The 16,294-nt window shown below is 34.8% G+C and overlaps 1 protein-coding gene across 3 annotated transcripts in view; it reads right to left on the bottom strand.

Moving 5' to 3' along the window:
* The window catches only part of ZNF148 (zinc finger protein 148), a 122,506-nt gene that overhangs the window by 66,801 nt on the left and 39,411 nt on the right, over positions 1–16,294 (bottom strand). For all 3 annotated transcript variants that reach the window (XM_047099680.1, XM_047099681.1, XM_047099682.1), the window contains 2 exons: positions 10,146–10,281; positions 238–586 (listed from right to left, as the gene is read on the bottom strand). In XM_047099680.1, coding sequence (XP_046955636.1) covers positions 238–570 — 333 coding nt within the window. In that variant the 5' untranslated portion in view covers positions 571–586; positions 10,146–10,281. The remainder of the gene's footprint in view (positions 1–237; positions 587–10,145; positions 10,282–16,294) is intronic.

Here is a 16,294-nt window from a genome sequence, read left to right as displayed (position 1 = left end):
ACACAGTAATCCTGGAAAAGATAAGTTACTAAATGTATACAATACAAAAACTTGATTTTGCCTTTTTCAAATGTGATTTCTGTCAACATTTAGTGTATCCATTTAATAACACCCAGTTAACTATTAAGACTTTAAACATTTTCTGAAATTTCTTCAATGACTTGAAGCATTACTTAACACAAAATTAATTATGTTTCTAACTGTAAGTTACATTAATTTTAAAAAGGAATTACTTACAGGGACATTAAGTGCATACTGTAGTCCTTGAGGAAGTCTTTCATGTGTTTCCATCTGCTCTTCATCATTTTTCACTGTCTCCTCATGGACCATGAGTTCATCATGTGATATCATATCCTGTTGTCTCATTTCGCTTTCTTGTAACACTTCATCTGCAGCAAGGATCTCCTGGTGAGGCATACTCCGATCTTGAAGTACCGACTCCTGCAGTTCCCCAGACACGGTAGACTGGCCAGACACTCCACCCATTACAACCATTGCCCTGGAAGACTGCATTTCGTCTATGCCGCCACATTTAAGAAATAATCCTTCCAGTTTGTCGTCAATGTTCATGCTTAAGTATAACTGCCTAGAAAGACCAAGTTTGGCAACAAAGCATAATAAATTAGTTTTATATGTCTACTTGATCCTTTTTAAATTTCAATTATGAAAGGTACACACTTTAATAGAAAAACTTTATTCATGTAATTCGTATTGTCTCCAATTTTAAAAATATCAAGATAAGTTTCCAAAGGCTGGTGGAATAAAATGCAACTTCTCATTTTTGACATTAAGGCAAAAAATCGTAATCTATTTCATTATGAAAAATGAGTATGACATAAAGGAAATTGGGGGGAAGTATCTGTAACAAAGGAGTCATGTTCTTTAATATATTAAAATGTCAAAAAAATTTTAAAGGTGTATAAAGAAATAAAGTGACAAACCACTATCAGGCAAATCATAAAGAAAACTTAGAAAACAGTCACTAAATATACAAAATAATAGTCACTTACAGTAGTAATCAAAGAAATGAAAATTAAAACAGAACTACCATATTTCATCCACCAAACTGGTAGTGACTCTTTAAAAAAATATACGTCTTGGGGCGCCTGGGTGGCTCAGTCGGTTAGGCGTCCGACTTCGGCTCAGGTCACGATCTCGCGGTATGTGAGTTCGAGCCCCGCGTCGGGCTCTGTGCTGACTGCTCAGAGCCTGGAGCCTGTTTCAGATTCTGTGTCTCCCTCTCTCTCTGACCCTCCCCCGTTCACGCTCTATCTCTCTCTGTCTCAAAAATAAATGTTAAAAAAAATTTTTTTTTTAAATATACGTCCAATGTTGCGGTAGGTTTAAAAAAAAAAAAAGACACTCATTATGAACAGTAGAATAAATTAGCTCAATTACTTTCAAAGGCAATTTGGTACTTTCTATCAAAAGCCATAAAAACACACATATTCTTTGAACTGGTAATTATATTTATAGAAACCTATCCCAATGAAACAAAATATATACGTGAAAAATCACTACAGTAATTTACATTAGCAAAAAAATGGAAATACACTATTCAACAAACAAAACTGGTTAAAATATATTCATACATATGTCTTAAAACTATAGTGACAGCTATACAACTCAGTACATTTACTAAAAATCCCTGAATTGAACACTTAAAATGGGTGGATTTTATCATATGTAAATTATATCTCACAGTTTTTCTCAAAAATAGAATCAGAATAATGGCCCTTGGGGGTGGGGGGGGGTTGCTGCTGATAACAACAGGCAGGCAATGGGGAGTGTATGGGAGCTAGCAATATTTTTTTCTTGAGTTGAATGCTGGTTGGACAGATATGCTCACTTTGTAAAATTTCAAGTTGTACATCTGCAAAATATGCATGTTTTTGTCAGTTACTACACTTCAATAAAAAGTAAAAATCTGCTGACACTACAAAACAGTAATGAAATTATTCTTGAAAAGTATTTGAAAATGTGGGGGAATATCCCAGTATTAAAGGAAATGTATGTGTGCATTTAAAGATACAGAAGTTTATGTAAAATGTTAACACCATTAACATTACCACTGGTGGTGAAATTACCAGAAGTTTTTTCCATATTTACATTTATCTCTAATTTGAAAACTTACTATAATAAAATTTTACTTTTTATACATGCTTTTAAATTTGTTAAAATGAAATAAAGGTGATACTTTCCTTACTAATACTTTTTTTTTTTTTAACATTTATTTATTTTAGTGAGACAGGGACAAAGCACCAGTGGGAAAAGAGCAGAGAAAGAGGGAGACAGAAGCTGAAGCAGGCTCCAGGCTCCGAGCTGTCAGCACAAAGCGTGATGCAGGGCTTGAACCCACGAACCACAAGATCATGACCTGAGTGAGTCACATACTTAACCAACTGAGCCACACAGGTGCCCCACTAATATATTCTTAAACAACACATGATTAAATTTAACAGGTCATGAGACCTAGACACTACCAAATAATTATATTATTTCCTCCATTATTGTAGAAAAGATAGGCAATATTAAATCTGCCCTTCTAACTTTGGTTGCTGTAAATTCAAATTCCACTGTGTTACTCCAAGAACCAACATAATGAACATGAAAGCTAAAGAAACTTCATCTCAAAAAACATGAAAGCACTGGTGCAAAGTTTGTTTTTCAAAACTGATTTCTACTATCAGACTGTGTAAAAATAACATACATGCCCTCTGCAAAGGGACAAGTCCAAAAGTAGTAAATGCATTTAACTATTTGTCTCAGTTTAGTCACCTTTTTCCCAAATCAATCAGGTAGGTACTAGCTACTGCCTTGATCATAGCTTTCAAAGGTAAAATAAATGATCAGTTAAATTCAAATGTACTACTGAAATTTAAATGCACTTTCACTTACTAAGGTTATCACTTAGGGAGAAACCTGTACTTAAATGAACAGCTCCAAAAAAAAAGACCTTGTAAACAGCAAAGTAAAAAAAACCACAAAAACATTAATTCATACTTGCTAATCCTATCTTCCCTGGTACAAGATATTATCAGTCTAGAATACATAAAACAAAGTACCAAGAATCTGATTTTTACTTTTCAAAATCTTTAAATAGCAAGCTTGAAATCTACAGGACGATTTTAAATAAATCACCAAATAACTATTCTCTTCTAATATTCTATTTAGCACATTTCTTAGAAAATAAACTATCCTACAACTAAATGAAACTTAAGCCTTACAAGGCTAACTAAAATTTGCCTATTCTGGCCGTTTCTTTGGAGGTTCTTACCAAATCATTACATTCTTCTAGTCTATTTACTGTTTTCTTAAAGAATGTGGAAAGCCCCTAACTTGAAAGGGAATTTTGATACACAAAGCTAACCTTTATTGCAAGTCATCATTGTTGCTACAGCTACAATATACCCTTGACCCAGACAAGCTCACTGCTAGGAATATACACAATCCTATAAGGTAATTCATCAAAATTAACCAAAGATACATGTACAAGGATGTTTGCTGCACACCTTTAGTGGAAAAAGACTGGAAACTAAGCATTCACTGATATAAGATTTCTTAAATTATGATTCAACCCTACAATGGAATACACACCATCATTAAAAGGAATGAGGCTGCTATATGTGCTGGGTAAAAAGTTCTCCACAATACATTAAGTGAAAAAAATCAAGGAGAAGATACACAAATAAAGTGAGCCACTGCTTGTATCATACATCTCAACTAGTAACTGGGCAGAGTAAGCCAGACAGGAAATTAGACAAGGCTCTCAAGCAAAAAAGTTAATTTCACCTTGCATATAGTACAAGAAAAAGGACAAAACTACACTAAGAAAAATGGTAAGGAGGGGCCCCAGGGTGGCTCAGGAGGTTGAGCATCTGACTCTTAGTTTCAGCTCAGGTCATGATCCCACGGTCCTGTACTGACAGGATCCCAAGCTTTGTGATGACAGTGTGGAGTCCACTTGCGATTCTCTCTCTCTGTCCCTCTCCCCTACTCGTGCTGTCTCTCTCTTTAAAAAAAAAAAGGTGGGGGGGGGGTGCGCCTGGATGGCTCAGTCAGTTAAGTGACTGACTTCAGCTCAGGTCATGATCTCATGGTTTGAGAGTTCGAGCCCCGCATCGGGCTCCGTGCTGACAGCTCAGAGCCTGGAGCCTGCTTCAGATTCTGTGTCTCCTCTCTCTGTCGTTCCCATGCTCATGCTCTGTCTCTCAATAATAAATAAATGTTAAAAAAAAATTTTTTTAAATGATAAGGAAAGTACATTTTTTACTGTCCCTGAAGCTCTCTTACATGCACTTATCATCTTTAACTTTCCCCCTTCTAACTCCTGCATGGTCTCAGTCAAAGCTCTCTTGTGCTTCACTGCACATTCAACAACCCAAATACAACAAAAGGTCCCATGCTCAAAAGGTCTCTTCTCTAACTTCTGTATTTCCAGGGAGGATCGGCCAAGTATAAAGAAAGGAAACTGATTTAATCAATCCATGTTAAAATGTCAATAGTTATAAATGTCTCTTCCCGCTAAACCATCAAAAAGCCAACTGCTTTTTGACCCAAATATCTACACAATTAATGGAAATTCAGCTGTTAGGGATATTACACAGCTAAGAGGAAGAAAGAAATGATGCTTCCTTTAAATCATGTTGCTTACATAAAAGAGTGCTCTAGAAGAAAAAAAGAAACAATTATTCTGTGTTCCCAGGAGCCTCTGTCCAACTGGGGAAAAAAAGAAGGGCTAGGTAGAGTAACAATAAGCAACCAGCCACCCTGAGTCCCTTGTGATGACACATTATTTTGTAAGGGATGGTGGGCAGCTGACAAAGGGTATAAAACACCAGAGCTATTAAGAGCCAAAACAAGACGGACAATAATGTTCTAGGGCTAATTCAGCTAAAGGTGAAATGGCCACCCAAAACAGATCATTAAAAACTAGAACAGAGCAAAAGAGAGGAAAAAAGAAAGGAGCCAGCCCACCTCAGGCCAATTTCTCCTAAATCTTCCTTTAGCAGATTACTTCAAACTGTATTCTTTTCCCCTTTCCAAGTTTTATTCTTCCCTCATCTCCATCTCTCTGTCAAAAAAGTTGACAGGTACAGCAAAAGGGATATTTAGGGGGTCACAATACAGTTTCCTGCTCCATTCAATTATCCCTCTCCCGCACACTCCTCGCCATCCTTTCCTATTGAAAAATGTTTGGTTCAGCTGTACAAAAGTAATCCAAATTGTGGCCAATTAGGTAACCCCTAGTCATTGAAGCCTAATGGCAATGCTCTAGTCAAAGAGAACATAAATTATTAGCCATCACTTTCTCCTATCTTCCACAAGAGACAGCTGACTCTCCCTGTCATCACCTTCTAATTTAATGCTTCTAATCAACTGTGTGCAACCAATTAGAAAGCTTTATAGATTCATAAGATGAAATAAGAGTAAATAAGCTTTGAGTCAGGGTTTTCAATAAGGAATTAAACACATGGACTTTTAATACAAGCATTTGCGATAATTACTTCTAGGGTGAAGGGACTGTCTGGGCTTGCTTTCACAAGACAAAGTTAACAGAAGCATAACATATGGACAAGCTGGCCATTACTACTCATTTTTAATCAAGTATGCAAATGCCTACTGGTTTTTTTAATGCATTAATAAGGAAAATATCTTTCCAAATTTATTAATAGGTTTGGGTCTATATGATAAAGTTCATAACTTGCAGAGGAAGGACAACTAATGTGTTTAGGATCTACTAGATGTAAGACACTGTGCTGGGCACATTTACATATATTAAATCACCTAACATTTATACTAAGGAACACTCAAGACACTAACAGTATATCCCCATCTAACAGATAAAGACACTGGGTTTACTCTAAGTCACACAGCTGGAGGTAAACTGGGATTTCAAAACAGGCTTAGCTGGTTTAGTGCGCTTTTTGCCACACCATACTAACCTCCCAACTTGAAAGGCTCTGAACACGTTAAGAACTCAATGACCTCCTCTTCTCACTCACCTTAGAGGCCACACTATCACCACTGCTTGGGTTGCTACAGCAATCCAAGTTTCCTCAGTTGGCTTCTCCTACCTCATGGCTATCATGGAAGAACTTTGTGACACTAAATCCCTTTTTCTCCTTTGGAAAGAATGGACACTTCCTACATTTGTTATTTTCCCATTTCCATCTATTATTCACACCTTAGTTAATATCTCCTGTCATTCTTTTTTTTTTTTTTTTCCATAGGTTTACATATATACCCTCTTCATCCTTCCATTCTTCCTTCAAACCTTTTCCAAATTACTTCAGGAAACTTCCTCTTTTACCTCCCCACCTTCACTTGAAAATCAAACAAAATAATCCTAAATATGGCTGACAAATAAATATAGGAGCAGTTCTAAAGACATACCTGTATCAAAGAAAAAACAGCTGTAACTTTTTGGAAGACTTCTGCCATAATCATCTAAAAGTTTTGAAAACACCTAGTTCCCTTTCAGAATGTACATGAATATTCACCTGCCACTTTATGGCTTTTAATTAAATCTGCATTCAAGCATGAAAGAAGTATTTCTCACTTAAAGACACTGATTTTCTGTATATTTATTGAGTTTGTTGTAATATTATTCTCCACCAACTTTTATTGAACAATGTAGAACTTCCAACCATAAAAGTCAAAACAGACTATAGTGGGCAAGCTTAGGAATTAAACATCATTCTTTTTTCGGGACACCTGGGTGGCTCAGCTGGTTGAGTATCCGACTTTGACTCAAGTCATGATCTCGTGGTTCATGGGTCCAAGCCCCACATTGGCCTCTGTGCTGACAGCTCAGCCTGCTTCACATTCTGTGCCTCCCTCTCTGCCCCTCCCCTGCTCACACTCTGTCTCTCTTTCTCATAAAAAATAAACACGAAAAAAATTTTTTTTTAATAAACATCATTCTTTTCTATAAAGAAAAATAATTTCCAACTCAAAATATTCTCCCAAATCAACAATACCCTGCCTTGTACCAGAACCCATTCTACCTATAAGCCTCACTTGTAGGCAGAAAAAAAGTACTGAAAAGAACTTATTCTTAAACAGATAAAAAAGAAAAACTCGGTTTTACAACTTACTTCTCACCCAAAGCATTTTCAGTAAACTCTTTGCTGTCTGGAGAATGCCAGTTACATTAACTCGGATATTAATTTTTCTAACCTATGTAGGGTCAGTGAGAAATTACAACTTAGCAGTATCAGGATTGGAAACACAAGTATCAATCAGCTTCAAGATCAAATGGTTAGACAAAGCCAGAGACAAAGAAACCCATGACCAATATGGAATTAAATAATTTCCACTGGCCATTCTTAAGAAGTTTCCTATTCTCTCTCATCCTTCACAAGCATAGTTTTATCTAAACAAAAACTGCTTCACCTCTAATTCAAAAACAAAGTTTACTTCTCTTCTAGGCATATTCTACATTCAGAAACCCCTTCAGAAATATCTTTGTACAACTACAATTTTGCATCTATAAAGCTGAGCTTATAAACTACACCCCATGACAATTTTTAAGTTGCTACTTAGTTCAAAACATTCTAAGAGGAACAAATGGGTCTTTCTGACTAGTGCCAGCAATGGTAAAAGACACAAAATAAGAGAGATTATAGGCTAAAATCCATCATTTTATACAATATAACAAAAAAAAAACCTTTGACCATTTTCTAACCACAGAAAAATAATCTATAAATATTTAAGTCAAAGTTAACGGGCATTTCTATATACTGCACCCCCCTCAAATAAAGCAGAATCTAAGTATATTCTGCATTCCAAATACTCATCACCAAAGTCTTCTAAAACAATGTAACAAAAAAAATAGTGATATTTGAATGTTGAAACAAAATTTTCAGCAACTCATACTGTTTAAGAAACAGCTATAATTTATCTTAAAAAGGAGAGGGGGAGAGAAGTTTTAAAAAAAAGTCCAAGCAAAACAGAACCCTACCTTCTTCTGGATCTACTTGTTTCATCCATCACACCTCATCCCAATATCAACAATTCAAATATTAATGTTAAAAATACTTATTCTGTTAGGAAACTATGAGTTTTCTACAGGCTTGTATAAGAAAAGGAATATCAAAAATACTTGTTAAAACAAACTTCCCTCTACACTACAAACATTAAACACCTACGTTATTTTTAATATGTACTACATAGCAACCAAAACTCATTTCAGAACAAATAAGTATTAACTATTAAAACTGACATTTTTTAAACATTAGATAAATACTCTCACTTTAATAATACAAACACTATTTGTGAAGCACAGAACTAAGGATGCATTTTCACCTTCAATGCCAAGAACATCTATAATGTCTTATACTATTCCATCATAAACTAAAGTCAACCAGCCGACTATACTATAACAAGTATATAAATTTATCAAAACTAAAGGGTACCAAGGCTAAAAGGTTGACATAAAACATGGTGGAAAACTGATAACTAGTTTGCAACCCTTTAATAAAATCTATAATAGAATATATAATATTTGATACTTGTTTCAAAACAGTATTTACAACAGGACAAAAATCATAAAATACAATGTACGATGAAGTATTTTTCATCTAAAAATAACTAACTGAAGTATATAATATCTTTGAGAAAAAGTTTTTCTGATCTTATCTAAACATTTAGAATAACACACTCTTTAGAATTAGAAGGAACTAGCTAGAGATCATTTAGCTTTGTTTATATGTAAAGAAATCCTTCTATCCAAGGCCTCCACCCCCTTGTGTTAGTCTAAAATATTAGATAAATCATTTCAACCTAATGATAGTGAAACAAGATGAGGAGGTATCTCAAGTCAATTTTAACTTTTAATACCTTATTCCATTTTATGATATCAAGACTAGCAGTGTTTATTCACAAAAAATTTGAGAACTAGTCACAGAACTTGAACTGTCTCAGAATGTCCAGGCCAAGAGTTAATGTCTTGGATAATAAAAATTGTATTTTAATGTTAATCCAAACTAGACAAATGGAAAGTAAATCTGACACAAACCCTAACTGACAATAAACTCCCCCTCCCTGAATCTGTTCTTTTCTTCTTGCCTAATAAGTGAGACAAACTCATTTCCCAGCCTCCCTTACAGCTGACTGTAGTCACGTGACAGTGTTATAGCCATTGGAATATAAGGAGAAATGACATACATAACTCCTCTTAAGGGAAGAAAAATATCCTTTCTTCTTCCTATTGACATGCATAACGGTAACCATCTTGGACAACAAGAGAGAAGCCACATACTAAGAATAGCAAAAGACGATAAAGACGCCCAGGTCATGATGACTCAGGAACCTCTACAAAATCTCAAGATTGTTTTCATAGAGCAGTGCCTGGGGTGGCTCAGTCAGTTAAGCATCCAACTTTGGCTTAGGTCATGATCTCGTGCTTCATGAGTTCGAGCCCCGCACTGGGCTCTGGGCTGACAGCTCAGAGCCTGGAGCCTGCTTTGGATTCTGTGTCTCCCATTTTCTCTGCCCCTCCCCCACTCACACTCTCACTCTCAAAAATAAATAATTAGAAAATAAATATATTTCTATCTTTAAAGTCTGTCACAGTGGTCACATCTATATTTTAACTAATATCTCTAATATAAATGATTAATGAATTACCTACATGATTGCTTCCTTATATTAGTATAGGCATATATGTACAAATGTACAATAACTGGGATGTTTTTTCACATTTCAAAAATTATATGCCAAACACCATTAAATTTCATCAATTGGTCTCATTTTACCATGTATGAACACAGAGTTTCCATGGAAATTCTGAAAAATTTAACATGGATATATATGTGTTAATGATAGGTAAAAAATACACTCTAAGAAAAGGGTTAAAGGAGAAAATATCTTCCCATCTAAATTTCATTTACTATTACATAATAAGCTACACATATTTTTGTGTTAAACAAAACTTAAAATCAAAAATGATATCATTACTTATCAATTTTCTCTTAACACCGTTTTCTCAAGAAAAAATTAAAATCCCAGGTTTCTACCAGATATAAACACCAAAACAAACTACAATACAAAAACCAACATGAAATTCTATCACCCAAAATGGTTTCATGTTTGAAACAATTAACTTATTCATGATTATAAAACACAAGTGTTGACATTACCTGAGACTAAGATAAAAATGAAGACTTCAAGGAAGGGAATGCTGTAGAGTTGAAAAAGAAATCATGGTTGAGTTTCTACCTTTCGTAAGCTTCAAATACCCTCCACACCACCTTAATCACTTATGCCATCCAAGTCCTACAAAAAAAAAAAAAAACAAACAAAAATTACTTAGGAAGGGGGAAAAAATGTATAAATACAATCTGGAGAAACTGGTATGAATAATGAAGTGATCATTCTTTGTAAATACGAAAACTATGCCTGAATGACCAGAACAATGACTTGCTTTTAAGTCTGAAACCAGGAGAATAAAATAGTGGTAAATAGTAACTGTAAAATAACCTTGGCCTTATAAAGAACAATTTGCTTAAATCTGAATCTACAACTTCAGAGATAAGGGATGTTGAAGGAAATTCAGAGGGTTATAGACCTAAAAAGTTAGAAAAGAGAACGCAAAGAAACCACTTAAAAGATTAAGCAAAGATTAAGAAACCACTTAATAGCACTATTTACTGCTTTGTAAAGTCTATTAAGTGAAGAGGGAAGAAAATACAATACCAGGCTTGATAAATAAGAAAAGAGAACTAGTCATGTACAGAATAAATATTTATTCACAACAGAAACAATTATAGTTGTAAAATGCTATAAAATATTTAGACACAGAAACATAATCAGCCAGGTCATCTTTGACAGAAAAAGGTGACAATAAGATGAGAATAATTAATCATAGGAAGATGGTGTACCATATCCAAAAAATACAAATAAAAATGAAGAACATAAGCTGTACACAATAAATCTGCCTGACAGTACTTCTGGGCAGAGTAAAGACTGAAGAGTTTATGGAATTCCCTACCATAGGTCTTTAAAAATATTAGATTCCTGGGGCGCCTGGGTGGCGCAGTCGGTTAAGCGTCCGACTTCAGCCAGGTCACGATCTCGCGGTCCGTGAGTTCGAGCCCCGCGTCAGGCTCTGGGCTGATGGCTCAGAGCCTGGAGCCTGTTTCCGATGCTGTGTCTCCCTCTCTCTCTGCCCCTCCCCCGTTCATGCTCTGTCTCTCTCTGTCCCAAAAATAAATAAACGTTGAAAAAATAAAAATAAAAAAAAAAAAATTAGATTCCTATCCATCAATAATAGTTTATATACAGTCCACAGGAGACCAGGTGATATATGAAACATAATATGATTGTATATCAATTTTTACAGTGGTGTAAAAGCAAGAAAATGGTCTTCCTCATCTAGAACAAAGTAGTATTTCCATCTTTGAACTTCCAAAAAATATAATACTAATTTACTTTTTGAAAATATTTCAATGCTGTATCCGTATTTTTTCAGAAGTTTACTTGTTTATTAACTAATCTCTACACCCAACATGGGACTCAAATTCATGATCCCAAGATCAAGAGTCACGTGCTCTTACAAATGAGCCATCCAGGCACACCTGTATCCATATTTTTTTAGTTTAAATTCTGAGCACCTGGGTGGCTCAGTCAGTTAAGAGTCCAACTCTTCATTTCGGCTCAGGTCATGATCCCAGGGCCTTGGGCTCGAGCACCATCCGTGCTGAGCGTGAAGCCTGCCTCGGATTCTCTCTCTCTCCCTCTGCCCCTTCTCCTGTGCTCACACGCTTTCTCAAAGATAACATTAAAAGTTTAAATTCTGATGAGGCTATTCATCCCTTAGTAACCTTCCATCTCAGAAATTTCCTTAATATTCATGCATGTCGATTTTTCCAGATAAACTTTTGTCCAAAATAAAACTTATTTTCTTTCAATAGGATTGTATAATATACAAACGATAGTGAAATGACAACAGTAACAATAACCTAGGCAGGGGGAAGAGAGAGTCACAATACGGAGTTGCTTCAATATATTATCTACAATGCCCAGTTTTCAACAATAAATTATAAGATTACTAAAGAAATGGAAAGCATGACATTTATATTAACAAACACTACAGTATCTGAGTATCTCCAGACGTTGGTTTAAGCAAACAAATGTTTCAAAACATCTATTATACATATGTTAAAAGAATCCATGCTTTAAACTTCTTTAATTATGAAAATAATCAACAAATAACAGATTCTCAATAAATGTACAGAAATTATGTAAAAGAACCACACAGGAAACTCTGAAGTCAAAGAGTACAGTAATTAAAACAAATATTTCCTAGAAGTGCTCAACAGCAGATTCAAGATGGCAGAAAAAAATTAATGACCTTGAAGACATCTACTGAAATTATCCAATCTGAAGAACAGAGAGAAAAGAAGTTGAAGAAGATTAAAACAGAACCTCAGAGACCAATTTATCAACACTTTTGGAGAGGAAAGAACAGAGGGAAACATTTTTAATAAAATATCTAACAAAACTTCCCAGATTTTACTTATAGTAAAAAGAAATAAAATCTATAGGTCTTAGGAATTCAATGAATCTCAGGTAGAATACAAAAAGACCCACACCTAGACACACCATAGTGAAACTGCTGAAAGCAAACACAAAGTGAAAAATAATGCAACCATAACAAGAAAAATCACTCCGCACTGTGCAGGGAATTCAACATGATTAACACCTTTCAATCATAAACAATAGAGGCCAGAAAACAGTAGAATGACATATTCAAAGTGCTGAAAGAAAAAAGCTGTCAACCAAGATGGCAGCAGAATTATCATCCAATAATGAAGGCAAAATAAAGTGTCTCAGACAAAGAAAGGATGAGAGAATTTTTTACTAGCAAACCTGCCTAACAAGAAATTTTAAAGGAAGTCCATCAAGCTGAAAGGAAAAGACAAAAGACTCAGATACAGAGGAAAAACAGAAGAGCATCAAAAATGGAAAATATGTAGGTTAATCTAAAGGACTCTATAAATATATTTTCTCATTTCTTCTCTCAGCATCTTTTAATGACATAAGAATATGTGAAGCAATGATTATAATATATTGCTGGTTTTATAGCATACATAAATGTGAAATATATACAATAACAGTGGCACAATAGAGGAAGGAAAAAAATGGGAGCTATACTGGAGCAAAGTTTCCATATTTTACTGACAATGAATTAAAGTTAATATTAAGCAGACTGTTAAAATGCATAATGTAAACCCTAAAGCAACCACAAAGAATATATCTTTATATTTATATTTAATAAAGAAAAAAAAATCAATGGAGTAATTATATGATACACTAAAAAATACGTGACATAAAAAGAGGCACTAAAGGAGGCACAGAGGAACAAAAATAAGAGACATACATAAAACAAGTGGCAAAATGACAAATGTAAACCCAGCCATGTCCATAATTAAATGTGAATGGTCTAAACAGCCCAATGCGAAGGCCAGAGGGTGTCAGAATGGACCAAAAATGCCCACAAGATTTAACTATATTCTGTCAACAAGAGACACACTTTACATTCAAGACTGAAAGTTAAAAGATGAGTGGGAAAGGATATTCTATGGAAACAGTAACTGTAAAGAAGTGGATAGTTCTATCGATAACATAAACATATTAGTATTTGCCTTAAGACAAATATTACTGATGACAAAGGAAAGTATTTCATGATGATAAAATATCAATAAATCAGGAAGATACTGTTAACAATTATAAATGTATACGCACCTAAAAAGAGCCCCTAAATAATGAAGCAATAACATTATTGAAAAAACAGAAAATTCAACAATAGTTGGAGATTTCAATTCTCCATTCTATATAATTGATAGAATAACTAGACAGAAAATTAGCAAAGATACAGAAAACCTGACTCATACTAACAACAAACTAGACTAAACTGGCTTATACAAAAAACCTCCATAAACAACAGAATACATGTTGTTTTCAAGCACACAAGGAACATTCTCCAGGTCAGACCAAAAAGTAGGCTACATAACAAGTCTCATAAATTTAAAAGGACGGAACTCATACAAAATACGTTCTTCAATCATAACAGAATTAAATATCCACTAAATTAGAAACTGGAAAATCCACATGTGTTCAGGAATTAAACTTCACACTTCTAAATAATTTAGAAGTCAAAAAAGAAATTAAAAGAACAATTAGAGAATATTTTTAACTGAATGAAAACAAAAACATCAAAATTTATGAGATGCAGCTAAAGTACTTAGAAGGAAATTTATAAATTTAACTAAACCCTAAAGTAAGCAAAGGGAATAATAGAGCAGAAATTAACGAAATTCAAAACAGAAAAAAACTTGATTCTTTAAGATCAACAAAACTGACAAACTTTTAGGTAGACTAAGAACAAAAAGAAAACACAATTACCAAACACAGGAATGAAAGAGGGGATGGTAATACTGACCTCACAAAAATTAAGTTATAAGACGGAAATACAAGGTTATATGTAAATAATGCCTCAAAAAAATTTTTAAGAATTATAAAGGAAGGAATATTATAAGTAAATTTATGCCAACACATTATACAACTTTGTAACATGAACAAATTCCTAAAATGACACATATTATCAAAACTGACTAAAGAGGAAATAGAAAAATCTGAATGTAACAATTAAACAAACTGAATTAGTATTTCAAAATTTCCCACAAAGAGGAGCGCCTGGGTGGCTCAGTCGGTTAATATCTGACTTCGGCTCAGGTCACAATCTCACGGTTGGTGAGTTCGAGCTCCGCGTCGTGCTCTGTGCTGGCAGCTCAGAGCCTGGAGCCTGCTTCGGATTCTGTGTCTCCCTCTTTATCTGCTCCTCCCTTGTTCACGCTCTTTCTCTCAAAAATAAACATACATTTAAAAAAAAATTTTTTTAATTAAATTTCCCACAAAGAACAGGCCAAAATGGCATCACTGATGAATTCCACCAAATATTTAAGGAAGAAATACTAATCCTTCACAAATTCCTTCACAAAACAGGAAAACGGTACATTCTGAAACTCAATCCGTGAAGCCAGAGTTAACTTGATACCAAAGTCAAAGAAAATTACATGAAAACTACTCAGCGATGCCTATAATTATAAAATTAGGTAAAAAAAAATTCTTACAAAATACTAGCAAACTGAATCTAGCAACATATAAAAAGGCCTACACGCCATGACCAAGTAGGATGTACCCCATGAATGCAAAGGTAGTTTAACATCTGAAAATCAAGTAAGATAATACACTATATTAAGAGAATACAGGAAAAACCCATATGGGAGCCTCAATAGAAAAAAAGCACCCAACAAAATTCAACACCTATTCATGATAAAAACTCTCAACAAACTAAGACTAGAAAGAGAACTAATAAATGAGTTCAGCAAAGTCACCATTAACGAGTTAAACAAGATCATAAAATATTAAATCAATAAATAAAATCAATTTTATTTTTAGTGATATCATAACGTTCTATCAAAAATTTGAATTGATGGGGCGCCATTGAGCCTTCCAGCTCAGGTCGCCATCTCACTGAACACTTAGTGAGTTTGAGCCCCGCATCAGACTCCCTGCTGTCAGCACAGAGCCCACCCACTTCATATCTTCTGTCCCCCTTTCTCTCTGCCCCTCCTCCACCACCTGCTGGTGTGGACGTGCACATGTTCTCTTTCGAAAGAAAGAAAGAAAGAAAGAAAGAAAGAAAGAAAGAAAGAAAGAAAGAAAGACAGACAGACAGACAAGGAAGGAAGGAAGGAAGGAAGGAAGGAAGGAAGGAAGGAAAGAAAGGAAGGAAAGAAAGGAGGAAGGAAGGAAGGAAGGAAGGAAGGAAGGAAGGAAGGAAAGAAAGAAAAAGAAAGAAAGAAAGAAAAGGAGGAAGGAAAGGAAAGGAAAGGAAAGGAAAGGAAAGGAAAGGAAAGGAGGAAGGAAGGAAGGAAGGAAGGAAGGAAGGAAGGAAGGAAGGAAGGAAAAAGAAAAGAAAAGAAAAGAAAAGAAAAGAAAAGAAAAGAAAAGAAAAGAAAAGAAAAAAGAAAAGAAAAGAAAAAAGAAATTTCAATTGATTCAGGGGCACCAGGGTCTGTTAAGCTCCAACTTCAACTCAGGTCATGATCTCACAGTTTGTGGGTTTGAGCCCTGCACTGGGCTCTACGCTGACAGCTGAAAGCCTGGAGCCTGCTTTGGATCTCTCTCTCTCTCTCTCTCTCTCTCTCTCTCTCTCTCTCTCTGCTCCTCGCCCACTCACGCTCTGTCTCTTTCTCCTTCAAATATAAACATTAAAAATATT

The sequence above is a fragment of the Lynx rufus genome, unplaced genomic scaffold (genome assembly GCF_022079265.1).
Source record: "Lynx rufus isolate CCGP_SWC_20201006 ecotype Redwood Valley unplaced genomic scaffold, mLynRuf1.p SCAF_5, whole genome shotgun sequence".
NCBI lineage: Eukaryota > Metazoa > Chordata > Mammalia > Carnivora > Felidae > Lynx > Lynx rufus.
This window is presented reverse-complemented; position numbering and strand designations above follow the sequence as displayed.